We start from the raw sequence: 26,017 nt of genomic DNA, 5'->3' as shown, positions 1-26,017 counted from the left end.
AACCGAGTGGGAGGGATGACTGTGGAAAATAGTGGTGAAGCAACAGATGGTGGTGGTGGGAATGATGGTGCCAAGCTGGCTGAACAATATATTACACACAAGGGGCTCGTCGCGGTCGACTGGGAACGATGTATTTCGACGCGGTTGTGGTGGGAGGTGGGGACACCGAGCTTATAAGTCAACGCGATTCGAGTTGATGGGCCAATACTCGTAAAACAGTTAATATAGTGGAACTTGCAATTAAATACCGTATGCATTGTTTTCGCGGATTGGAGTGTTGCATCGAGATTGAATGCAAAGGGCATTGGAATGTATTCGTGGGGATGACTTTGTGGTGAATTTCGAAAGAGTTTTTGATTATTTATACTGCGGAGGACTGGACTGGAATACATTTTTGGGGAGGGAGTGCCGGAGGGATTTGGAAAGATTATATTTATTTGAGAGGAGAAAATCATTCAGAGGAGAACATTCAGTGAAGTTTTAACGAAAGGTGAGTTCATTTCAATTTCTTGATTTTTTCGGTTCAAAAAGTTTTACTGTTTTTTTTTCAGAAAATAATTTTTATTGGGCATTTTCTATTTAGAAAAATGCACAGTGAAGCTGCGGAATTATTCAAAAGAAGAATTCTGGAGTTTTCAAACAAATTAATGACAATTAATTTGTTTGAAAATTAATGAAAATTGCAAAATTGCAAAATTTTTTTGTTTCAATCTGAATTATTAAATAGGAGATTTCGAGTAAAAATTGGATGAGAAATGAATTTATTTAAATGAATATTCAACTGAAAATATAAAAACTTTAAATATTCAAATGAAAGGGACTAATTGTAAAATGGAAAAAATTAAATTTCAATTAAACGAGAATAATTTTATCATGTACTCACTCCCATCGGCGCCCTTCTTCCACATTTTTCTGACAACGGCTGTTTTATCGGTGTACGCGGGAACGTTCGCAATGTCCGCGCAGATCCTCCGGAATTCGCGAAAGGAATTGTCTCGATTGGAAGATGTGGATTTTTCATTTGAAGGCGTGAGTTTAGCGCTGGGTTTGGGAGCTGTAGTCTCTTTAGTCGGAGTTTTCTTCGTGATCTTCTTTGGCGGCTCCGCTTGACTCGGACTTGCATGGCGTTTCGCCTTGAATGGAACTGCAATCATAAGAGATATCGAAGGTTGAATGAAAGAATACATTGAATTTACATGGCGATGTGTGGAAAATTTTTATTAAATGCTTAAATTGTTTTTTACTTTCAATTTGAGATTTTTTTTTCAGGGGAAAATTGAGAGGTGAATTTTTTTATCTACTTTTTTAAATTATAAATTATAAATTATAAATCGAGGCTATTGTTTTAAAATTATCCCATTCCCATCAGAAATCAGTAATAAACAAACATAAATTTAAAAAATTATTCACACGGGATATAATATTTATTGAGATTACATTTCCCAGTAAATATGTAATAGAAAAAAGTCAATTAAGTAATTAAGTCTTTTGATTTCCAAATTTTTTGCTATACAAAATTCTCAAACATAAATTTTCAATTCACATTTTTCATTTCTCATCCTAAAACCCACGAAAAAAAAATCGCGATGGAATGAGAGTAAAATCAAACAGCAAAAAAAAAAAAATTTCATAATAAATTTGTTTCCGCGTGATAAAATATGTACTGGGATTACCATTGTCCTCGAACTCCTTAAGTTTCTCAGCTATTAAATTTTGATCATCATCCCCGAGTTCGTCCCACCCATCGATATCCTCAGCGGGATCTTCGATTCTCTTCGTCGTCGCCCGCTGCTTGGCGAAAACATCGAAAATGCAGTCGACATGATGCCAGGCCTTCATTTTGCCATCCCCGAAGGGATTAGCCATGAGTTTAGCGATCCTCACAGCATCTTTATCAATCGGGCACTTGCATTTCTTGCATTTTGCGCGGCCCGTTTTAGCCCGCTCCACTGCGAACGGCTTCTCGGACTCCACAGCATCCTCAGACATAATGTCTCATTCCTAGAAACGAAGGTTATCGATCAGATTTCTCGGAATGTTTTTAAAACAAACATGAACGCCTGCAATTTCCCGAACATTCGGCGAAGGTCATGCTGAGGTCGTGAACTGAAAATAAAGGAATAACGCTAGCTTTCTCTTTTCCACGGGGACAATCTATCGGAAGATGGCACATGTATCTCCATTAGCGCGATTATTACGAGTAATTACAACTCCTCAGTTATCGCACGCAGCCATTCAAGCGGTTTGTAAATTCTCGCGAAGCGATAAGCCTTGAGGCACTGCGTAAACAGGAGATTCGTTGAGACCAGCGGCAACTACAACCAATCGACAATCATTGAACTATGAACCTTCCCAGTATTGGAGAATATTGAGAGATGATACTCCTCCAGTCGTTGTCCATCAATCGCACAGCTCTCGCTTATCTTCACCTTGCGAAATCAGTAGCTTTTGGAAAATTTAAGAATGTCCAAGGACTTTGACTATTTTTTAAAAACTTCTGGCTATTTTTTTTTTATTTAGAAAGCTTAGTTTGGGGGAAGTTTGATGAAATAATTTAAAAATTGCAATTTTTGAAAATCGCGAGTATGTTCTGTAAATAATTTATAAACAATTAATTTTTTAGCGTAAAAGGCATTCGTTCGGAATCGTAATAATTTATTAATATTCAGTCATGTATTTATAAACAATGAATGTTTAATTAAATAATAATTCTGTGCAAAATGGAGCTTCAATGACGCTGAATGTTTGATTTTTTTCAAATTTTTCTCATATCAAAGTAATTTGGCTATTCTTTCTCTAGTAAAATGCTTTCCTACTTTGATAATCGAATATCAGGGCTTTCATTTGAGTCCCATTTGACCCTAAACTTCCAGACATTTTACTGAATTTGAACCGCAATATTGAATTGGTAGAAAACATTTTAAAAATCTGAAAAGAATGAAAAAGCTTACTTTTAGTGGTAATTTCATGAAATAATGAGAAATTTGTAATTTTTTAAACTTACGAGCATTTTCGATAAATAATTTATAAACAATTAATTTTCCACTACAAAAATCATTTGTTCGGAATCGTAACAAATTTATTCATATTCGGAATTTTACCAGAAATCGATGTCATGTCTAAAAAAATAAGGTTTCCGAAAATTTAAACAATTTCAATGATTTATTTATGAGCAAAGAATGTAATTTTAATGACGCTGAATATTCATGATTTTTTTTCAAATTGTTCTCACGCAATTTAATTGACGAATTTGATGACTGATTCAATTATCATAATTAAGAACTCAAAGAAGAACTATGCAAACATGTAATTTATATATAATATATATTTTTGTATTTATGCGACATCTTTTAGCAGAATAAATCGAATGGTTTGAATGCTCGGAATAAAAAAAAATTACGCAGCCCCTGCACTGTGCAAAAATTTCGATGAAATTTCGCGGAATTTCGTCATTCAGAATTTGAGATTGAGCGGAAAAGTCAATGAAAACTGTGACAATTGGCAGAAATCACGAAAGTTCACGCAACTTGGGCAATTCTCATCTTTCTACTCCTCAAAAATTCGGAACTCCGTTGAATTTTCAGCCGTAGCGCCCCGAGTGCAACGGGAGACTCGTGTCTGATCACATACGGAATGCATCACTTGAGCAAGGAGTAAGGTCGAGCATTAACCTCCCGCGGTTGCTCCTTCGGGTTCACAATTTCTTTTCATCTCCCCCTCATACCCAAAATGGAGTATATCCGGAGGAACAACGCATTTGAATAAAATACAATTGTCCATTAAAAATTTTTGTGTTCATTTCAAGATTTTTTTTTTAACGATGAATTATTGCGTGAATATTTATTAATCTACATTGTTAGAAATTTTTTGAAATTTAAAGATGCATTTGAATTTTTAAGATTCAGAACTTGAATTCAATTTCAGACTAAATAACTCATGGAATTCCTGATTAATCTCGGAAATTCAATAAAATTAAGTTTTTCATTATGTATGATCATTGAATTTGCAATGACAATTTGAATTTTCAAACTAATCGCGAAAATTAAGCAACAGATTGAAAATTCTGATGAAAATTTGCCTGAATTTTCATAATTTTTAGTCATTTTCATTGCCGTGTGAGCCTAAGAAATCAATTGAATATTCAAGACCATTGACTGATTTTGCAATAACAAGATCAATGGAAATTCCATGTAAATTATTTGTTGTTCAAAATTTCAAGAATTTTTAGTTGAAATTTCAAGAGTAATTTTCTAACAGTGCACCAAAAAAAAGTCTGAATCAGACCGAAAAATCGACCCGAATCAGACTGAAAAATCGACTTGAATCAGACCGAAAAATCGACTTGAATCAAACCGAAAAATTGACTTGAATCAGACCGAAAAATCGACTTGAATCAAACTGAAAAATCGACTTGAATCAAACCGAAAAATCGACTTGAATCAAACCGAAAAATTGACTAGAATCAAACCGAAAAATTGACTAGAATCAAGTCGCTATCTACTACGTGAAACAGACAGAATTTCGGCGTGAATCACTCCATTTTTCGGTTTGATTCAAACCGATTTTTCGGCTTGACTCAAACCGCTGTCTGCTGGACCCGTTTCTACTTGAAATGAATCACTTTTCGACTCATATCAGACCCGGAATTCGGATTGGCCTATTCCAAGTCACTGGATCTGAATCAAGCCGAAAATCGGTTAGAATCAAACTGACGTCGACTTGAATCAGTACTTTTTTTTACGTGTGTACTGATTCTTTCTATAAAATACTTTTTATTGGACATTTCCCGCTAAAAAATCGCAGACTGAAGTAGCGGGAATTTATTCAATTTCCAAAAGAAATTGAACGGAAATTCAACAGAATTCCGGATTTTTAAAGCAATTTTCTTCGTAAGTGAAATTAGAAAATCGCACAATTAATGAAAACGCATTAGAAGCTGAATGAGCGAATGAATGAGATGAGAATGAGTGAGTGTAGGTGGCTAGAATGGAACACCTCTCCTGCGCGGTGGCCACAGGTGGCTGGAGAGGGGTGAGCGCGTTAGAACAGGGGATATAATACAGGGCATCACTCGTCCTAGCTCTTCATTTCTCGAGCACTCATCTTCTTAATCGCAAAAGGACCGCGTCGTGTACTTTTCTAGTGCTGCGAGTGTGGCTGTTCCGTGTAATTCCCGCGGTTGTTTCGCGGTTGTTTCCTCGGTTCGCATTTTGGGACGGTAAGCAAGAGTTATTGCCTACCGGCGTTTTGCGTTGTTCTCTGGATAACAGGAGCGCAATTCCGATTTCAAGGTAGGATTTCTATGGTCACGGATGCTCGGGAGGTTTTGTTAATCGAGTGGATGAAGAATTTGTCTTGGTATTGAGTGATTTTTTGAAATGTTATGGAAAGTTCCAAAATAAAAATTGACGAGTTGTTCAATTAAGAACTTTTGTGGTTTAAACTGGGTTTTTTTGGGTGTACTGGTAGAAAAAAAATGGGATTTTTAGAATTCGATTTGACGCGGAAAAAGTGATGAAATTTCAGTGAAATTCCAAATTTTTTAATTTTTCAATTTTGTTTATTTTTAAAGTAAATTTATTAACATTTTTTTTTATTCAGAACATGAATATTCAGTGCCTAATTACCCTGAATTTTTATTGAATCAAGAGTTTGTGCAATTTTCCTAATTTTTCTAATGATAAAAATTCCGAAAACTGTTTCGTGGAATAATTGCACTGAAATTTACAGTTTTCATTGATTTTTCTTTCAAATTGTGGATTTTAAATGAGGGAATTCCTCGAAATTTCAGTGGAACTGTCATTTCATAAACATTTCTAACTCATCCCACGTCAATAATTTCTGTTTTTTTCAATATTTCAACAATTTTTCTTTAACTAATCGGAATTTCACTGACAATCTGAAACAGCGTAACAGAGAATTATGCCCAATTTCCACATTTAGTAATAAGTTGAAAGAATACGGAAAGCACGAAATGCGGAGAAATGAGAGAAATGTTCGTCGTGTTACGGAATTAATCGCTTGTATTTACTTTTGCGGAGAACCATCAGGCTTTCTTGCTTTCACTCTACGAAAAAAATGTAAAAGAGTAAAAAACACGAAACAGATTTTCATCAAGCAATTAAAAATTAGTTTGCACATGGGAGCTTTGCACACTGATAATTTTTTATTCAGTAATAGTCGATCGCGCATGAGAGGAATTGAAATAAAAACTGCTTAATTCTGCATCGCTTATGGAGTAATTTCAAATAAGGGTTAAAAATAGATTTTACGGAGTTAAAGAATTCAGATTTACCTCAACTACTGCAATTAATCCACCCACTTTGAGATTCAATTTTCACTTTATTCTATTTCACGAAAATTAATAAATTCAAATGCGCAAATCGGTTTTAAAAAATTGCCTAGACTCTTCCAACTGTGTTTCTAATTCATCAGACATTGAAAAAATCCGATACAAAATGGAAAATTGTCCTTCAGTCGCAGACAACAAATAAATTCCCACCAAAACCTGATAATTTGCGGACAAATGGATCATTTCGAATCAATTCCTTTTGTGAAAACAATATTCCTTTGTCGTCCATATCTTCAATCTTCATACAATCATATGGGGTTTCCTCACATCAAATGCGTGGGATGCATGAAATTACATACACCAAACGATGATTTCATCACTTCATTACACCATCACTTCACAAAAATGAATTAATGTTGACGTAAATAAAGATTTCATCGATAATTGAAATAGTTAAAATACGCAAAAGGTATTTGCGATATCAAAACTTGATATTCATTACTAAAAAGATTCAAGTAAAGGGTTTTTTCACACGAAATTTTGATTTGTGATATATATGCCATGAATATTCACTCATTTCCGCACTGATGTGATGAATGATAATCTCAATGAAGCTACGGCTGCGTGCGTAATATAACTGCCAAAGTATTCAAAACAATTATGACTGGGGGGTAAATAAATCCAGACTACGTGACCGACAAGTTTGATCCAAATAACGTTCTTAATCCTCCCAAAAATAGCTTGAAAAAGACGCATACACTGGGTTTCCCAAAATACATGAAAAATAATTCGCTTCAGATTCATTTTGCCCATTAATTTTTCTATTAAGAGGAATTGACCATCACACAGACTAGATGCTCCCTCCAATCACTTAGGCCCGGGCACCAATTTTCATTTTTCGTCCCCTCAATATGGATTAGGAGATAATCTCCCGAAGATCAGGGGAGATACATGAATTTGGATATGAGCACGTCATCACCCTGTCGATTGTAGCGTTTTTTTCTATCGTGGAGATGTTTCTTTTTCTAGAGCTCATGAAGCTGAGAGTTATAAAGAAGTTTTTTATTTAAATGTGATTAATTGAATTCTTCTATTTCTATCACTTTTAGTTTCTGTTGAAATTTTTAAAGATTATTTACTGCTAATTTATTTCATTCAATTTTTTAAGACGACCCTTTTCCGGGAATAACTCAGATAAATTTTCTACTCTGCAAGTATTTTTTTTAGAAATCTTGTAAAAAAATTTTTTTTCGTTAAAAAAAATTACAAACTGGCAAATTGCAAATTTTTTTTTATTCAACTATGATTAATTGAATTCTTTTGTTTTTATCACTTTTATTTTCTCGTAAAATTCGTTCAACTTTGTGACATTTTATTGTTCAAACATGAAAGGTCTTGTTAAAAAAAAATTACTATATTTTATAAAAACGGCCCTTTTTAGTAAAATTATTTATAGATACATTTTCTACTCTACAAATATATTTTTTTTTTATTCTTGAGAAAAATTGTGCTTAAAAAAAATTGCAAAATGTAATCAAAATGGAGTAGGAAGTAATCTTTGTTAATCGACGTTTTTTTTTATCGTGAAGATGTTTTTCTTGCAGAGCTCATGAAGCAGAAAATTATGAAGAGAAAGTGCACGAGTTATACATCGAGATTTTGGATACTTGCCCTTGTCTCACTCACGACGATACACAACGTTTGGACTGCACCTCAGCCACTATCTGCCATGTACTATTCTGATAATTCTGTGGAAGACAGTGAGAATCTTGTTAGTAGAATAAACAATCAATTTTTAATTCAAAATTCTTTTCAAAACTTCCAACATTTTATTATTTAAACATTAAAGCTCTTATGTTTTAAAAGATCACGTCCTTCTTCACGAATAATTTACAAAAAACTAAATTTTCACTGATTTATAATAAAATTACGTATTCATTGTCAACGTTAATTATTTGCAAAAAATATGTTGATAAAAAAAATAATGAAACATAAAAAAAAATATCAGGTAATTTCTTTGGAAATAAAAATAAAAATAATATATTTTCAATCGTGAAATAAAAAATGAACGAGTTTATTGCAAATTTATTCCCCCGAAATACTATAAACATCCTTATTATTAATTAATAATGATAATCAACTTTTGTATAAATCCATGAAAATTTGATTATCATCAGCTACTGCTGCAAAGGCTAAAGCAAGTTGCGGCCTTGAAACACGAGATTCTCGAGGAGGAACGTGAGTTGACGGAGGCAGAACTCGAAGTACAGGCGATTATCGAGGCGAAACTGAGGAACCAGAGGATCCTCCAACCCATCGAGAGTGAGTCCTCCAACGAGGAGGCGGAGATGTTGCCTATTCCCAGTGCGGTTGTGCATCATGCACCAGTGGGACACACCGGGAAACGGACTAGCTGTGAGTACATTAATTATTCCACTCTCTTCCTTTTTCGAGATGAAATACATGTATTAGTCAATCATTGAGCCCCATCTGCTCGAATGCTCCTGAGGCTTTCGTCAGGGCTTGATGATGAATATAATGATGATGGATCTTAATGAAGTGCGAAAAACTTAATGGGAATTTTCGGGGAATTTTTACAAATGTTTTTGTCTCGAGTTGTTTTAGGGGAAAATGAATATGAAAAACTTTGTGACAAAAGAATTGCATTTGCGGAGTTTTTACACGGAGAGAAATTTTCTAGAAATATTATAGTAAGAGTACTGGGAAAAATCATAATCCACCGACTGTGAATAATTCTAGTACTGTTAAGGTAAAATTTCTGGGGATTTTTGTGAAATTTTCACAGAAATACGGGGAAAAATTCACGCTTTCGCCAATAAAATCTCTAGCGCAGGCACGGGAATTTTTTCCCGGTCGTCACTTTGCATTTTTCGAAATCGATTTGGATTTTTATAAAATGGGGAGATACAGAGTCCCATGTGACCTCCATGACTCCGACGATCCTTATTCATCTTAATCTGACCCTTGCGACCCTTAATCTGGCCCTCGTGATTTTATTCTGACCCTCGTGACCTTATTCTGATCCTTATTTTAACCCCTTGACCCATGAGAACCTTAATCGAACCCTTGTGACCCTTCTTTTGATCCTCATTACAACTCTCGTTACCCGTATTCTGGCCCTCATTAGAACCCTTGTGAACCTTAGTTTCTGACCCTTTATTTCTGGCCCTTAATTTTGCAGTCTTAATTCCGAATACCAATTTTTTATCACCGGAAGTCGATGTGGATTTTTATGAAATGGAGAGACAGAGAGCCCCATGTGACCTCCATGACCCTTATTAATCTTAATCTGACCCTTGCGACCCTTAATCTGATCCTCGTGACCTTACTCTGACCCTTGTGAACCTACTCTGACCCTTCAACTGGCCCTTAATTTTGGAGTCTTAATTTGGAGTACCAAATTTTCATCACCAAAACTCGATTTGGATTTTTATAATATAGAGATAATATAATCATATAAAACAAAAATCCAAAACTTAAATTTGAACGATTGCAAAGTGCCCACTCGGAGAAAAAAACACCAGTTTTATTTCGCATTCATGAATCTCGATAACTTCAAATGAAAATGTGATAACAGTAAGTGACGAACGATCAATTGACAGAACAAAACTGTTTGATTAGAGCTTAGGGGCATGAGTACGCGTTTCATTTGCTCCGATGATGGGTAAAACGAGGAGATCTAGTGTAATTGAACCACTTGACTCAATACGATCATTCGAAGCGATGAAAATGGCATAAGGTCTCCTTACTAGCGCCATTTGACTCGCTCACGTCACAATGCGATGCGCCAAGATCTAACGCAATCGCGTGATGACAATTATGGTAATCGATTCTATATTACATTGTTAAAAGTCGGCGCCACGCACTGGTCTACTCAATTTCGTAAGGACTCGCCGGTGAAATTACGAAGCTGTTTTCATTCAATTGTGAAAAATACATTTTTAAGTTCAATTATTCGGAAGAAAACATTTTTTTGTTCATAAAAAAATTGATGAAATATGAGGAATATTTGATGACTTCCCTCAAAATGAAGAAGAAAATTTTCATTCGTCGCAATGAGAAATGAAAACACTTAATGCTAATTTGAAATTCTCCTTAATTTGAAATTAATGAAAATTAAATACACAAAGTTTAATTCCACTTTGATGAAGAATTGAATCTGCTACGTTGACCTCAATCGATAATTCTGTATTTTAATTATTTGGATCAAATATTTATTTCAATACGCAAACTGTAAGATATTTTATGAATCCTCTATTATTTAAATAATAAATTATTAAAAAATAAAAAATGAAATATGACAATTGCGACATGAAAAAATTAATGCAAATTTGAGATTGTCATTAATTTAAAATAAAAAATCACCAAACTTTAATGTAAAAGTTCAACACCAATTATTTTAATTAAAAAATAAATCTCATATCCTTGATCTCAATCGATAATTCTGGTATTTTTCCGTTACAGACATGGGCCTATGTCATTTTAAAATCTGCAACATGGGACGCAAACGGCAATTATGAACCGCCACGAACCAGCGATTCCAACTTCTTACTGGAGTTTTCAAACTGTCACCGCCTCAAACAAATATGTTTTTGTTCCATCGATCGCTAATGAAAATTTAATCTCCGAAATACTTCACCGTTACTGCTTTATTTTTGTACTGAAATAGTGTTGGTTATATAGTAGGGAGTGCGTGAACCGAGGCATGTTCACTTTTAGTATTTAACAGTATCTCGTCTTACTAGTTTATCCATTCACGTACAAAAAATTTTATAGCAAAACCTGGGGAATTCTGTAGGAAATTCTCCTAAATTTCTATTAAATTTTTTATTAGTTTTTGGGCAATTTTATTGAGGACTTCAGCAGCTTATCGGAAAATATTCTATAGAAATCAATAGAATTCGATTTTTATATGCAATTTATTCTATAGAAATATTTTCTATAGAAATTTCTTGGCTTAAATTTTATATTTTTTTATTTGATTTTTTTTTCAATTAAAAAAAAAATAAAGTGGAAAAAACTAAAAAAATTCATGTGTGTTTTTGAGGAATTTCTGTAGAAAACTCAATAGAAATAATTTCTATTAAAAAAAACACAATGAAGTCGCACCCAAAAACCGATAGAATTTTCAATAGAAATTCAATAGAATTTTCCGTCATTTCGCTAAATTTTTCTACGAAATTTTTTCTCGCGTGTTGTTGAACGCAAAATCGTATGATTACCCACCAATGAAGCAACTGTATTCGCCGGATATTTTGCATCGGTAAATAGCCCATCGACTCATCGAAATTTGACGTATTTATTTCATCAATAGATTTACATCAAAGGAAGGGTGCTAGGTACGAAAAAAGTGATAGTGGGCTGATTTCCAGTGTACAAACTCCTCAGTCAAGTTGAACAGACGAGAAATCGATAATAAACGCTAATTTACACTGAACAAACATCCCATTAAGTAAAAAAAACTTCATTAAAATAAATGAAATAAGAAAATTATTATCAAAGAAAAGGGCATTATCCTCACGCGTCTGAATGTGATAAAAAAAATCGTGTTGATGAGTGATAGACAGAGTGACCTGTACCCTTCGTTAATTTATTTATAATATTTTTCATCCTTAGTTTAACGTTAAATGTATAAATTCACTAGTTTAATTTTCTATTATTTATTAAAAAATTGCACCTCCTATTTGACGCATTGAATTTTTTTGTATAAAACGTATAAACGATTATCCAAAGGAAATTAATTAACTGCGGGTGTAATTAATCAATGTATTGTACCTGAAAATCTTCCTCATCGGCGTTATCTCCCGGAGAGAGCGCCAATCTTGCCATAAAATTCATTGAAAAAAAAGACTAATTATTGATATGAATTGACATATGTATAACGCATGTACCACGTACTCCTGCAGAAGAATGCATCAATAAATTGTGTATTCGAAACACTTTCCTCATTTTTTCGCACCACCACAGCACTCCGCGTTTGTCGCATTTCATTGATAATGAGTCCATTCACAGAGATGACGGATTATAACAATTCGAATACTTAAAATGTACATCTTGTCGTAATTGCAAACGACTGATAACGAATTACGTCACGACTATTCGTTATCGAACAGCCTTGATGGAATTACGAAATAATGTCAAAGGCGATATTGCGCATTATTCTTTTTTTTCGCTTTAAATTCCCATTCGGTGGGAGCGGATGTGCGCATAATTAAAGAGTTCAATGATGACTCGATTACTATTTCAAATTCGTTGACACGTTTTCTGATTTGTGCGGAGGGTCAGGCTGGCGCTATCTAGGAGTTTAAGGATGCACGGACGGGAGAAATTGATCGACTGATGGTCAGGGCGATTTCCTGATTACCAGCAGTCGGTATTTTTGACAGAAAGAGCGAGCGAGGGGTGGTCCACGTGACATAACCTCTCGCTAAAGGAAAATTTTAAATTTTGAAAATTGCGAAAAATTATGACTTACAATTATTGCTGTTTATTTCCGGCGACACACTGTCACTATTTCTTGACTGTCGATGGGAATGCGCGATTGTCGGCAATTAAATGTTGATGATGCACAAAAATTTCGAGCGCGCGAGCCGCGGTACGTCGAGTGGGGAAACTACTTGAGGGGTGAAAATGTGGTATGGAAGGTCATGCGAAAGTTTAGCTCTTTGGGGTCAGGGGGATTATTGAAGATATTCTTTCTGGGGGATGAGGAATAAGGGGGATTCATGTTATTTATTTATTCAAATGTTAGTTTAATGGGGGCATCCCACAGTGGTGCTATCTTCCTGATGAAGGAGCAACTATTTCGAGCTTTTTGAATTTTTAGATTTTCCGTCGGTACTACCCCTATGAAAAAAAATATTCTTTATAATTCAAGAGCTTTAAATGATTTTATCAATTAGTTCTTAAACATTAACTATTGTTTAAATTATCTCTTTAAATCATTTAGAGTTGTTTATAATTTTTTTAAATGTATCATAATGGAAATATATGCCGAAGTGAAGAATAAAACCGACGTCGGTGGCCGAGTGGATTAGACGCAAGTCTAGTGTGCGAAAGGTTGTGAGTTCGATTCCCTGTGGAACGTAAAAAAAAGAAAAATTGAAGAATAAACATGCTTCGGCGAATGTAAAAAAATGAATAAAAATTACAACCAAAAATAAAACGGATAAAATAGAACATTAAAATTAAAACAATTTAATTCAAATCATTTTCACGAGAAAATCCGCATGATAGTATATCGATTATCTGTGTTATTATTGCAGTAGCAATTGCAACGCATGTTTCCCTCGACACTGTGTTCGATACACCTCTGGGGGTTACAGAGTGCCGAGGCCTGAGAGCACTAAGCGGTCAGTCATTGGCAATCTGTTGCTTTTTGGGTGGGAGCGGGGTAATTCAATTGATCCTGCAAGCCCATGCACGTCTCCGTTTTCATTGGGTTGTATGCAGGAGTATTTCAGGACCAGAAAGGTTTTCCCGTTCACGTGGACGCGATTGAGAACGTGAGCTGTAATGCAAATCTGTTTTATTCATTAAAGTTTTATTCATGAATTATTTAAATTTTCGAGACAAGATATTTGTGAAAATATTTTTTTATTTTTTCCTATTCAGTTAGTTTTACTGTTATCGATTTAAAAGTGTCTCTCTTTTATTACAATTCAGTGTTAAGAATACCCTGCAAACGTTTCTTGATTTTAAATCTATTTTTAAAACCTTTTGGTTCGTATTTGAAACAAATTTGAACAATGCTGACGCACGAGGCCGGGCTGAAACCCGATTATTATCCACATCTTTGCTCTCGTGTACCTCAGCCACAGGTGATGCCACGAATTTAGTAATCTCACTGATATAGAACCCCCAGAATTTCACGTGTTCATGTGTACTTGGAGGATAATCCCCTTGGAATTAAAAAAAATGGACTGTTCATTTTTCTCTTTATTTTGTTCATTTTTAAACGATCTATTCTCAAAATATTAGCTTTAGTCATTATTTGTATTATTAATAAATTAATAAATAAATGTATTAATTTAAATTAATAAATTAGATAAATCATTCAACAAATTAAATGAAGAAATGGTTTAAATGAATAAATTAGACTTATTTATTCAATTTATTAATTTATTTAATTATTCATGTATTTAGTTGTTTTATTATATTAATTTTTGAATATTGCAACAATTCCTTGGATAAATTCAGTAGCGAAGCGGTAAACCGGGTTAAGTCGTTTTTTACTATTGGCTAGTTTTTGACGAATATCTCGGAATCTAAAAGAGATAGAAAGATTTTTGTCATGACCTTTTTTGTAGAGCCAATAGAGCGTTATAAAAAAAGTCATGAGAACAATTTTGCTATCTCTCTTAGATTCCGAGATATTCAGCAAAAACTGGGCAATAGTCAAAATCGACTTCACTCGGTTTACCGCTTCACTACTGAATTAACGTCTCCGATTTCTTCAATTGTTGACAAGACACGTAATTTTGTTAAATGCCTGCGGAATATTCAAGCCACGTTACAATGGCATGCTATGAAATGCTCCATCTTTAGTTTGGACTTGTTTGTAAATATGTATATATTAATTTTATGTGAATATTATGTAACATGATTTGACCCGATAATTGGCCTCGGCTGTTGGGTCTTGAATAAATAAATAACAATAACAATGACTATAATATAGGAATAATAAAGGCGACAACGCAAATCAATATTTCACAGAGAATTCCACATCCCACGGAAACAGGGATAGCAATATCCATAAATTATAATTACTGCTGAATTATTGAGTAGTCAATTAGCATCACTCTTTAATTTTAATTATTAATGTAATCATCGATTTAAACAGTCAAAGTTCGAATTATTCGGACGATTATTTGGATAATCGGAAATCTCTAAGAAATAAAAAAAATTAATTTTTAAGACAAGTTAAATCAACTTGTCTTAACTTGTCTTAAAGTTAACTAAGTTAAGTTTACGTTTATTAAGTTTTCATAAGAAATTTAATACTATCTACTTAATAGAAAATTTATAGTTCCATATTTTTAAATATTTATTCCCCATCAATTTGTAATTTAGATAATCAATTATTTTACTGTTTTTAAATTTCATGTAGTATATTCAACTAATTTAATTAACTTAATTTTTAATGAATTCGATTAAACCTTGATCAATGCACGTGGGAAATTCTTTTAATATTGACGAATCGCAAGATTGATGGTCATCCCTGCATGAAATAAGTATATTAATAAAAATTAATATTAAAAATATTCTCGTAATATTTCCACGGGTTTGTGACGGCTCCAACGACTCAATAGATCCCGTCACGCGTGATTTGTTTCAATATCAGAGCATTACGATGTTCGCACAGCTCGGGCGGGACATCCACACTTGAAATTGAATGATATGACGGACCATTAGCCCTGTTCACCGAATCGCTACACTCCACTCTGCTGGATTTATTCGTATTTAACATGTTCAACTGTTCGGAAGTGCAAGTGCATAGGCATAACGAGTGACGACTGGTTATTCGGACTACACTGTTAGAAATTTTTTGAAGTTTCATGGACAATATGACAGTAGTTCTCATGAGAGCGACGTTGAATCAGATTCTGAAAAAAAATAGTTTTACAATTTCAAGTTTTAGGTAGAACTCAAATAAATTCATGAGTTCTCAGAGGGAGTGAGATGGAGATTTCACAACTTCATTGAATTTTCAATAAAACGAATATTCAGAAACAGAATCACGTGAATTTTCCATTTTTCCCTGAATATTCTGGATTTTTTTGAATTTCATAAAATAATTTAACTGAAAAATCAAGTATTTTATTGATTATCAGATCATTTGAAAAATTAATGGAATAATATTTAATCCACTTTAAAAAAATCCAGTGTAACAATTTTTGAAGCGTTTGGTCCGCTCATCGAATAATATCATAATGATGTCTATGAATATTTTGTTATTTACTGTAATCGTTTGTTTACAGTAATTGTAAAAAAAGGCAAATTCTTTTCTTACTGTAATGAAAAAATATATATTTCTGTTGAAAATACATATATATTATATAATATATACATATATAATATAATATAATATAATATGTTTTGTACTGTAATTTTTTTAACAATAACAAAAATGTAATACAGTTCTGTACTTAAAAAAAAAAATATATATATATATATATATTGGATAGTGTATATGTAAATAGTACGTAAAAAGATGAAGAGGATTATGACGATTCCGAATAAATTATTCAACAATTAAATTCTCATTGTAAAAAAATTTGTTCAAACCATTCGTTTCTTCTGCATTATTATTGAAATAAAAATTAACGAAAGTGAGAAACCGTAAGGTTGTGCTAGTCTGGCGCTCATGGCCAACCTAGTTCCTGAAATTTCAGTGGAACTTCAACACGATAAAAATTTCCATAATTTGACACGGAAAATTCAGTTGAAAATTTTTATCAGTGTATTACCCGTCCTGTTGTATTTGAAAAACAATAATACGCCCATCACCTGCATTTTTCACTTCGAAATGGGAACGAAGTGAAGGTTTATTGTAAAACGGAACGTAACGAGCAATAGTGGCAGAAGAAAAAATAAAATAGCGACAAAAAAGCGTTTCACCACTTTGAGAAGCATTTTAGCACTTTCCCAGATGTTTGTAGCCCCACGTACCCCATCTCGAGCCGAATTATGTGGGAGAAAAAAAGGGCAGACGCATTGTTGGCGATATATTCAACCCATCGGGAGCTAAAAAACAACTGAGAATCGTATGAACCCACGTGAAAACCTCTCGCTAGTTTTATTTCTCAAGCTTTTTCCCGTCGATTCAACGCTATCACTCAACATCGAGTGCCTTTCAATGGGCTTATCTTGGGCAAACACTTGTCGCGGTGGATGAACGAGGTTTTTTGATACACTCGCGTACGTCAGTGGTTACTCATAATTTTTTTAAACCCTCCGTGATTAGATTCAACGACCTTTTATGCCTCGTGATTAGATTTTTCAGAAGCACTCGGGTAAAGTTGATAAAAGCAGACGGTTTTTCATGGGAAAAATCGATACAATTATTTATTCATTCTCTCCGTACTTCCAATTTTTTAAAATTATTTATTTCGATGCGTTAGTCTTATTTTCCCGGAAAAAATCGTTCGCGCAGCGCGATATTTGTTAAACTTCATCAAACGATTGTTGAATTTAAAAAATCAGTTGTTGCAATTCGAAAATTAATTTAAAATTTTGACAATTGTTAGAATATAATGAATAGTTGTTGAAATTTAACGAATATATGTTCCCCGTATTAAATAAAAGAAATGCCAGGGGTCGTGAAAGGTGCAGGTATCATAAATTTCCACTTTTGATTGTTGGGGTCATAACTACAACTTCCTTCCTTCAAATTCCTGGTAAATTCCCAGATCATGTTCGCGTGTCAGAGATTATTGTGGGCAAGTGTCGCAGGGAGTTGTTTGTGTGAGTGATCCGGGTGAAGAGCTCGGGTATTATGGGGTCGTGTACTAATGTTATTCCACCTAATTTGGTAGATTAGATGCGGATAGTGATGACCAGAGACATCTCATCAATCTTTAGTTTTAGAAAACATGTAATTTTTCGTGAAACAACTTGAATAGATTTTTTCTTATTGCTGGAGATGAGGTGAATTGTTTTCTTCGGACTCATTGCGATTGAGCGCACACTGATAGAATGATTCATTTATTCCAAACGAGATTCGTTAACTATTAACGAATGGTAGAGTGGAATATGACCAAATGAATATTCGTTAATAGTTAACGAATGGTTCACTTGAATGGGTCAAGTCAAAATCCATTCGTTAAACCTGGATAGACTGGTCACCATGCGAGGGAATTGCCGCATCACGTCGTTTTATTCACCTTGCCATCGACTGGTTGACCGGAAAAATTTGAGAAAAATTGAATTCGTCAATTGAAATACCTGAAAAATTCTAGTATTTTTTTTTTCAATGTTGTATCCTTAATTCTGGGAGAAAAAAAATTATTTCCAACAGATGAACAATTTTTTCCCGTGCTAAATGAAATTGCCTGTTGCGCGACGTTGCTGGGAACTCGCTAAACGCGCCGGGGAAGTGTAGAGTGGATTCGGCAACGCTGGAGCCTAAACAACACGGCGGCACTCTCCTGCGAAGGTGACTAATGTCGCATTTTCCCGTCAGGTGACCAGACTAGGGTTAACAATAACTAATCCGTTCTATCAGTATAAGCGACAGTCATATTTCAGAAACATCTGGAGGTTTTCCTCCGCCCGAATTCTGCATTCATTCAATACGAAAGTCCCTGATTCGCGATCCACTGGGTCGAAACCTTTAGTATTTGCAGTCATTTTCTCATCTCTTGACACAAATAAACGATTTCTTGAGCCAAGATATTCTCACTTCATCGTGAAGTCTTCATACTCAAGTCACGAACACTTCACGGAATTCGTGGATGGCCTGACTCATTCTACGGAATTCTTGTCCCAAGCGATTTGCCATCGAGAGATGATATATTTGCCCCGAGATATTAGCTATTTTCTTTTTATTGCGAGAGGGAAAATGTCATTGCCTACATGAAAGGCCAGGTGGGAGTGACTCGAGTGAAAAAGGGTCATGTACTTTAGGTAGATGGACTCGTACGTGAGATGATGTCGTGCTCCCTCGGTTTTTCCGCAACTCCCAGAATAGTAGTGGATTTCCTTGTCACAACCCCGGTCAGGCTTCTTCCGTTTGAACTCCAGCCGGGCGCGAGACCCTTTAGTCTCCGTTTCCTGTTCCCCGAAGACAAAATAATAATACGCGTAGTAGGAGATTCAATCCCCACCCCCAGCAATCCCACTTTTAACTAATCACGATTATTCAACCCTTTATCTTCAAAAATTATCCGAATAATGATGATTGCGGTACGCACCCACGCGTGCGTCATTAAAAATCGCTCAATGCGCGTGTTTACTTTTTAATTCTATAAATATGTTATACAGGGCAATTGAAACGTCATCATTGCAGACTCACATTACCCAGCAGACTGAGATTTCTCCAAGTGCCCGCAGAAATTGAAATTTAAATCATTGCAATTCTAAATCACAGCACGTAGAAATTTTTCACCGTTTATCTCGGGAATAATAAAATTGTCACGACCCCCGGGGTAATTCATTCCTTTAAATATTGCGGTGGACATTTTTTTCGAATTTATTCAATCGTCACGAGGAGTATTGCCGTTCACAGTGATCGATCGAGTTGTTATTCTATTGGAATTGATGATGAGGATAATATAATTGGGCGCGGAATGGGAATAAGAGGCTTGGATGCAGCTCAGTTGGCTTTATTTTCTTATTTATGCATTCCTCGTGTTGCTAAAGAGGGTTACAACGGAATATCGCTGGAGTTATTTATAATAATTGATTGAATATCAGTCGTTGTTGTTTTTTTTTATTTTTATTTTAGTTCATAGACGATGCAGCGGATGAATGGAGTTCTTTAGACATATCGCGGGTCTCTGAAGAATAATGCTTTGGCTTTCTTTTTACTCGAACGAGGCAGTCGAGCGATCAATTCTTTTTCCCCTCGGTGGCTGCAATGCAGGCCACGGCTATCTTCATCGGCTTGAGTTGCCATTTAACGCGCAACGGCTCTGGCAAGACTGAATGCTCTACGTACTGCTCGTCGCTCGTCTCGCCACCGTCGGTGGGGTCTCGTTCTCTCAGAATGTGCACCTGCGGTCCGAGAATATCAAGGTTAGGGGGTAGATTGGGTACTCGGGAATATTGATATTCCATTTCGGGGGAAGATTGGGCTTGGGGAGCACTGCAGGGAGGTGGCCATGTTTTTGTTGAGTGGAGGAAGAAAAATAGTTCATTTGAGTTTAATAAATTTTATTTGAATCGAATAAATCGTCCATTTTATTTTAATAAACCATTTTTCTGGGTGTGAGCGATAAAAAAATCAGTAGGTTTGAGAATTCTATTTTTTTTTTCTCTTTCGTGAAGAGGGAATTGAAAAATAATTTTATTGTGATTCTATTTCGATTGCTATTTTGAGAATTCGGCGATAAGTGAAGAGAGAATTTTAGTGAAAAGCCAATGGAATCTCGAATTTTTGAAGAGCGAAAAGACGAAAATTCCTGAACTGACTGGAATTTTTTATGAAAAGATGAATATTTATTATAAAATTCCCCAAATTTTTCAATTAAGTGAGAATGCAATAATTTAGTCCCACCGATTTTACTGAGTTCTACTCAATTTCATGGAATAATTGAACTAAAATTCTCAATCTTCATCGACTTTTCAATATTCTGATCGAAATTTCCGAGAATTGCGCAGGAAATTTCATTCTCAAAAGAATATAAAATATGCAACATTTTTCCCCCGTTATAAAGAAAAATGTAGTGCCCAATTAATTAACCATGTAATTAATCAATTTGGATTCGTATAATTTTATAGTGATTCTATTTCCATTTCTATTTTGATAATTCGACGACAAGTGAAAAGGAATAAATGTTCTCAAGGGTCAGATGTTCCGATTAAATGAATTTCAGTGAAAATTCAATAAAAAAAAGTAAAATAAAAAATTTATTGATATAAAATTCCCCAGATTTTTCAATTAATGGAGAATGCAATAATTGATTCACCCGAATTTTCCTAATCTCTCCTCAATTTCATGGAATAATCGAACTGAAATTCTCAATTTTCATCGATTTTTCATCCAATTGAAAAATCCGAGAATTGCTTTTTAATTTCCTGGAATAATCGAGCTGAAATTTCCGAGAATTGCGCAGAAAATTTCACCCAAAAATTGTTACCAAATTACATTCTCAAAAAAAAACTAAAACGTGCAATATTTGTCCCTCATTACAAAAAAAAATGTAGTGTCCAATTAATTAACCTTGTAATTGATCAATTTGCACTGATTCAATCTGTTGCGACAGGCCTTTGGTGCGCAATGAGCGCGAGCGAGGTAGCGGGGATAGTGCCCGGGTCCCAGATCTAAAATTCCGTACTGGGTTTCGCAGGGGCACATCCACTGCCACGGGCCACTCGAAGAGTGATAAGAGCTCGATACCTGCAACAAAATTGCCGATTCCGTTTAACATTCACTTAATAAATCCCTCAACAACGATCACAACTGAATATCGTCGTTACAGGTAGCATTTGTTCCACTTCCTCGAGGACTTTACTCCGCTTCTCCGCGAATAAATCGTCGCAGGACCCCGTGAGGCAGTCGTCTTGAAGGCTCAGGGAGTCATCAGGATCGATGAGCTTCGGCCACTGGGCGAAGTTCACCTGTCGCCCATCGGTTCTGATCGCTAATGTCACTAGCGTCATCTACAACACAATGTACTCTCTTCAATTCTCAATTTTTTGAAAAGCAACAGCGAAATTATTATCAGGACTTGGATTTCAGAGGGGGGGAGGATTTAATCTCTCATTATCCATGACGAGAATTAAAAATATAAAGTATTACAAATTAAATGTGCGCATTAAGCGATTTTTAATGACGCCTGCGAGGCTGCGTAATGTAATCATCATTATTTCACTAATTTTCGAAGATAAAGTGTTGAATAATCGTGATTATTTAAAAGTGGGATTGTTGGGGGTGGGGATTGAACCTCCTATTACCCACACTGAACGAAAAATATGATTCTTCTGACTATATTTCATCACCATCGCACTATAGTCAAAAAGTTATCAACAATTTCTCATGGGTTACGGTAACTACGGCCGGAGAAGTAGGGGAGGGTGGGGCAAAACGGCCCCCCTTCAATTGTCAATAACTTGTGAATGACATTGTGAAAATTCCCAGTTTCAACTTCATTTTGAAGATAATTTTTCATTCTTCAAAACGAGCTCTAACTCATCCCAATCGGATTATTGAATCGGAAAATATTGACGATTGAAGGGGGGCCGTTTTGCCCCATCCTCCCCTAACTACTACAATAGAATGTAGTCATTGCTACTATTTTATAGTTCTACTCATGATAGATCTGTCGTGGTTGCTTTTGAACTTTGGTTAGTTTAACTGCATTTTGATTAGCAAAAATTACGCCTGTGAAAGTTACTATAATGTTATGTGCCGCAGACAAAAAAAATCGTATCGTTCACCAAAATGCCTCAACTATTTTCTTATTGTAAATCGAACTTCGGATTTTTCTCTCAGTGCAGTGGATCGCGAATCAGGGATTTTCGTATTGAATGAATGCAGAATTCATGCGGAGAAAACCTCCAGACGTTTTTGAAATATGACCATCGCTTGCGCTCCTTTCAAAAGAGAATCACTGACGAATTTTGCAATATGAAATAACAACTTGCACTGACATGAAACAACACTTCAATGTACAACTGAGAATCACCAGAAAGACCTTACATAGACCGCGATAGTTTTCATTTTTTCTCTCGTCTACAGAACTCGATTAAATCACTGGGTTGTCGCACTGAGTATGCCTCGAAGACTGGAAGATCCAGGTCTTTTATACCGCCTGGGATGAAGGTGCAACCCCTCTTGTACGTAGGTGAGGCAGCCCTCGAACAAAGAATCCATTAGGCGGCATTCGATAGCTACGGTGAGGAGCGTCATGGATACTATTGTATTCAAGTAACATCGCTGATCACGGGGGAGGGGACAGAGTACTCTTCTCCAATATCGGGACCTGTTCTGACATTCTGTGTATAGGTACTTAGTTAATACGTTTATTCATGGACTGGGGCAGCAACCGCCATCGCCCGAATGTCCTTTGACCCTCCGCATTTTCATTTCACTTTACGCTTTGTCAAAAATTCGTCTTCAATCCTCGATATCTCCCGACCAAACGATGCAATTCGAGTAAATTACGTCTCATTTTAAAGACAACGGACATACCTTTAAATTGAAAAAAAAATCGGGAAATTCCACTCAGCCATTGTCGAGTTATTGACGATTAAATGAGATTGGCTTTTCCTCATTTTAGAAAACGAAGCTCAAAATGCAAAAGTCGATGAAAAAACTCGTTCCCTCGACGTGTAATTTTATTTCTACGTTGACATCGGGGAAATTTTCATGATCGTAACGATTATCTTCCGCACCAGATGCGAAAAGGTCGACTCCAGTCTTTTACTATTCTCAAAGCTTTCTTGATGATCTGCTTGAAAGTGTCAAAGTCACTAGCCATCTTCAGGAAAGGTTGAAAATAACTCGGGGAGAAGGTCAGTACGTTAAATGCCATGGCAGGCGGCTCATCTGATCGCACATCGGGCATTGTAACAGTTGAATATTGAATAGAATCAATTCTGGTCAATTCTATTCACCAGTTTTCAATTAATATCTCGGAATCTAAGGGAGATGGCGCAATTTTTGTAATAACGTTTTTTGTGGAGCCGATGGAGTGCTACAACAAATGTAGTTACGAAAATTTCGCTATCTCCCGTAGATTCCGAGATATTGATTGAAAACTAGTCAATAGTCAAAATTGAATTTAAAGAATTCACATTACTGAAAAAAAAATCCTGGGAATGAAGATGTGAGGGCTTTCCTATTCCGATTTCCATTTTTGGGGGATCGCTCCATCAAAATTTCCCCTCGACACTGATTGATCTGCTACTGACGAACACTACGGAAATTTTCGGCTGAAATCGTTTCCGAAACTGCGAAGATGCGTCCACTCAGTGGGAAGAGAAAAAAATGTTCATTTTTTTTACGAAATGAGAGGAATGAAATGGATTGAGTGGTAAATACATTTCAGGGAGGACAATCTGGTCGTCATGTAGACCGAGGGAACCTCTTTGATGAATAATTACACGAAGGGACATTCCCTCTATCCCGGATGCGCAAATCTTCTTGAAAAACGCCTCTTTGATAGTTGTCGGAATATTAAGACTGCTGAGAGCCCTCGCAAAGCCGTTGATGATCGGCTTTAGTGGCTTTCCCTGCATGACTGGGGAATTCAGTAGTCTATCCTCAAAAGAATGACAAATATTTTGAGCTGGGGAACATAAAATTTGTGACAAATCTCCGCATTTTTCGAAATTTCACACACGGAGAGAAATTTTTGATAAAAATTATCCTACTGTTCTATAAAAGTGTATCATGAGCCATCGTTTTCTCATTTCTATCCCGAAATTTAGTAAAAATTAATGGATGATGAGCAAATTTAATTCTACGTTAGAGATATTTTATCCTGATGCATCATAAATTTTACGGCACGGAAATTTTTATTTTTATCAGGATAAAATTTCTCTAACGTAGAATTAAATTTGATCATCATACATTAATTTTTACTAAATTTCGAGATAGAAATGAGGAGACGATGACCCATGACACACGTTTACAGGACGGTAGGATAATTTTTATCAAAAATTTCTCTCCATGCGGTTGCATTAAAAAATTTGATGAGAAAATTCTTGGATTTCCGCTAGGAAATTCCATATAATAATTCATTTATTTTTTATTTTGTGAGGAGGGAGGGGGGGGGGGGTAATGGAACTATTAAATCAAAAATACTTCTAGATCCAAAAACTTATTTTTAAAGAATCAATTTTTTTTGAAAAATTTAAAAAATTCGTGCTAAAAAATTTCTATCAACAGAACTCCAAAAAATTCAATCCTATAAAAATATTGAGACGCTTACGAGAGAAATCGCCACAAAAATGGCTCGGATTTTTTTATATAATTTCTTCATACACGTGCATTATTCACAATCGATCGCGATTTTTTTTCATTCCCGATATTGTTTATTTTTTACCTTCATAATAGTCTAGTGACCAGTCCTCGTGGAAGCAAGATCTATATTTATGCATCAGCTTCCGAAAACACCCTTCCTCGAATGGGAAGAATGAATACGTTGCTTCAACAGACTGTGTAGTGACCGCGTTAATGCACTGAACGATCGATCCCGTAAGTACGATGATAGATAAGAAAACCGGATATTGTGCTTGCCTGTGCAAGACTAATTTCAGGCTTTAATTTTTTATTCAACATTTAATTTTGTTATTTGTAGAGGACAAAATGTCAACAAGAATTGAAAATTAAAACTTTTTCACCGACGATTTTTCTCATTCTGCCAAATTTGCAGTCTGTTTATTTCTTCACAAAAATATCGAAATCAAATAACTTTTTTAAATTCAGAATTATTTAATACTTTTGCTCGAAATAAATTGATATTTTTATCCGAGTACTTCAACAATTTTTGTTTCCTTGTCAATCTTTTTGGAAGAAATAATTGAATAAGAGAATCACCAACTTCCAACAAATTTTTAAAAAATATTACGAATACAATAAAATTAAAAATTCAAATTGTAAGAAAACCGAATATTTTGCTTGCCGATTAATTAATTTTAGGTTCAATATTCAATTTTCTGATTTATAATAGATCTCAGACAAAATGTCAACAAAAATCAAACCACCTTTTCTCCGGCAATTTTTCCCAAATTTTTCTGTCAAAGTCGCAGTCTGTTGATTTCTTCATAAAAAGAAATTTTGATTTAAAAAGTTATTTTGATTCCTATCGAACTCAAAAAACTTTTTAAAATTCCGGATTCTTTAATACTGTTAATTCCTCCCAATAAATAAAACACCAGTCCAGTTGAGTAAAAGGGCGGTTTTATTAGAACACAACGAAGAGATGCTTTTTATGACAGAAGCCCAAGACAAGTGAAGTTAGAATGGAAAGACAAAAACTCATCATCATCGACCAGCTGATCAATTAAAAACATATGATTGGCTGACCCCCCCCC

The 26,017-nt window shown here is 35.0% G+C and overlaps 3 protein-coding genes across 5 annotated transcripts in view; 1 reads left to right on the top strand and 2 right to left on the bottom strand.

Annotated features, from left to right (window-relative positions):
- The window catches only part of LOC107045423 (DNA ligase 3), a 31,016-nt gene extending 18,099 nt beyond the window's left edge, over positions 1-12,917 (bottom strand). For both annotated transcript variants that reach the window (XM_015267703.1, XM_015267711.1), the window contains exons 1-3: positions 12,789-12,917; positions 1,674-2,001; positions 884-1,144 (exon numbers count right to left, since the gene is read on the bottom strand). In XM_015267703.1, the coding sequence (XP_015123189.1) occupies positions 884-1,144; positions 1,674-1,989 (577 nt within the window). In that variant the 5' untranslated portion in view covers positions 1,990-2,001; positions 12,789-12,917. The remainder of the gene's footprint in view (positions 1-883; positions 1,145-1,673; positions 2,002-12,788) is intronic.
- Positions 224-11,260, top strand: LOC107045437. 2 transcript variants are annotated; one of them, XM_015267723.1, is made up of 4 exons: positions 224-490; positions 7,897-8,063; positions 8,470-8,707; positions 10,778-11,260. In XM_015267723.1, exons 2-4 carry the CDS (start codon positions 7,902-7,904, stop codon positions 10,831-10,833), a joined length of 456 nt encoding a protein of 151 aa, XP_015123209.1. In that variant the 5' UTR covers positions 224-490; positions 7,897-7,901; the 3' UTR covers positions 10,834-11,260. The 2 variants fall into 2 exon arrangements, with proteins under 2 accessions (XP_015123209.1, XP_015123218.1); XM_015267732.1 differs by lacking the exon at positions 224-490 and adding an exon at positions 5,105-5,291.
- Positions 12,918-19,699: 6,782 nt separating the features above from the next.
- Positions 19,700-22,733, bottom strand: LOC107044438. Its single transcript, XM_015266310.1, has 4 exons — positions 22,677-22,733; positions 21,455-21,637; positions 21,198-21,374; positions 19,700-20,029 (listed from the first exon to the last, which is right to left on the bottom strand). Exons 1-4 carry the CDS (start codon positions 22,695-22,697, stop codon positions 19,865-19,867), a joined length of 546 nt encoding a protein of 181 aa, XP_015121796.1. The 5' UTR covers positions 22,698-22,733; the 3' UTR covers positions 19,700-19,864.
- Between the last annotated feature and the right edge of the window lie 3,284 nt (positions 22,734-26,017).

Source organism: Diachasma alloeum, unplaced genomic scaffold (assembly GCF_001412515.2).
Source record: "Diachasma alloeum isolate Michigan unplaced genomic scaffold, Dall2.0 Dall_scaffold_00180, whole genome shotgun sequence".
Taxonomy (NCBI): domain Eukaryota; kingdom Metazoa; phylum Arthropoda; class Insecta; order Hymenoptera; family Braconidae; genus Diachasma; species Diachasma alloeum.
This window is presented reverse-complemented; position numbering and strand designations above follow the sequence as displayed.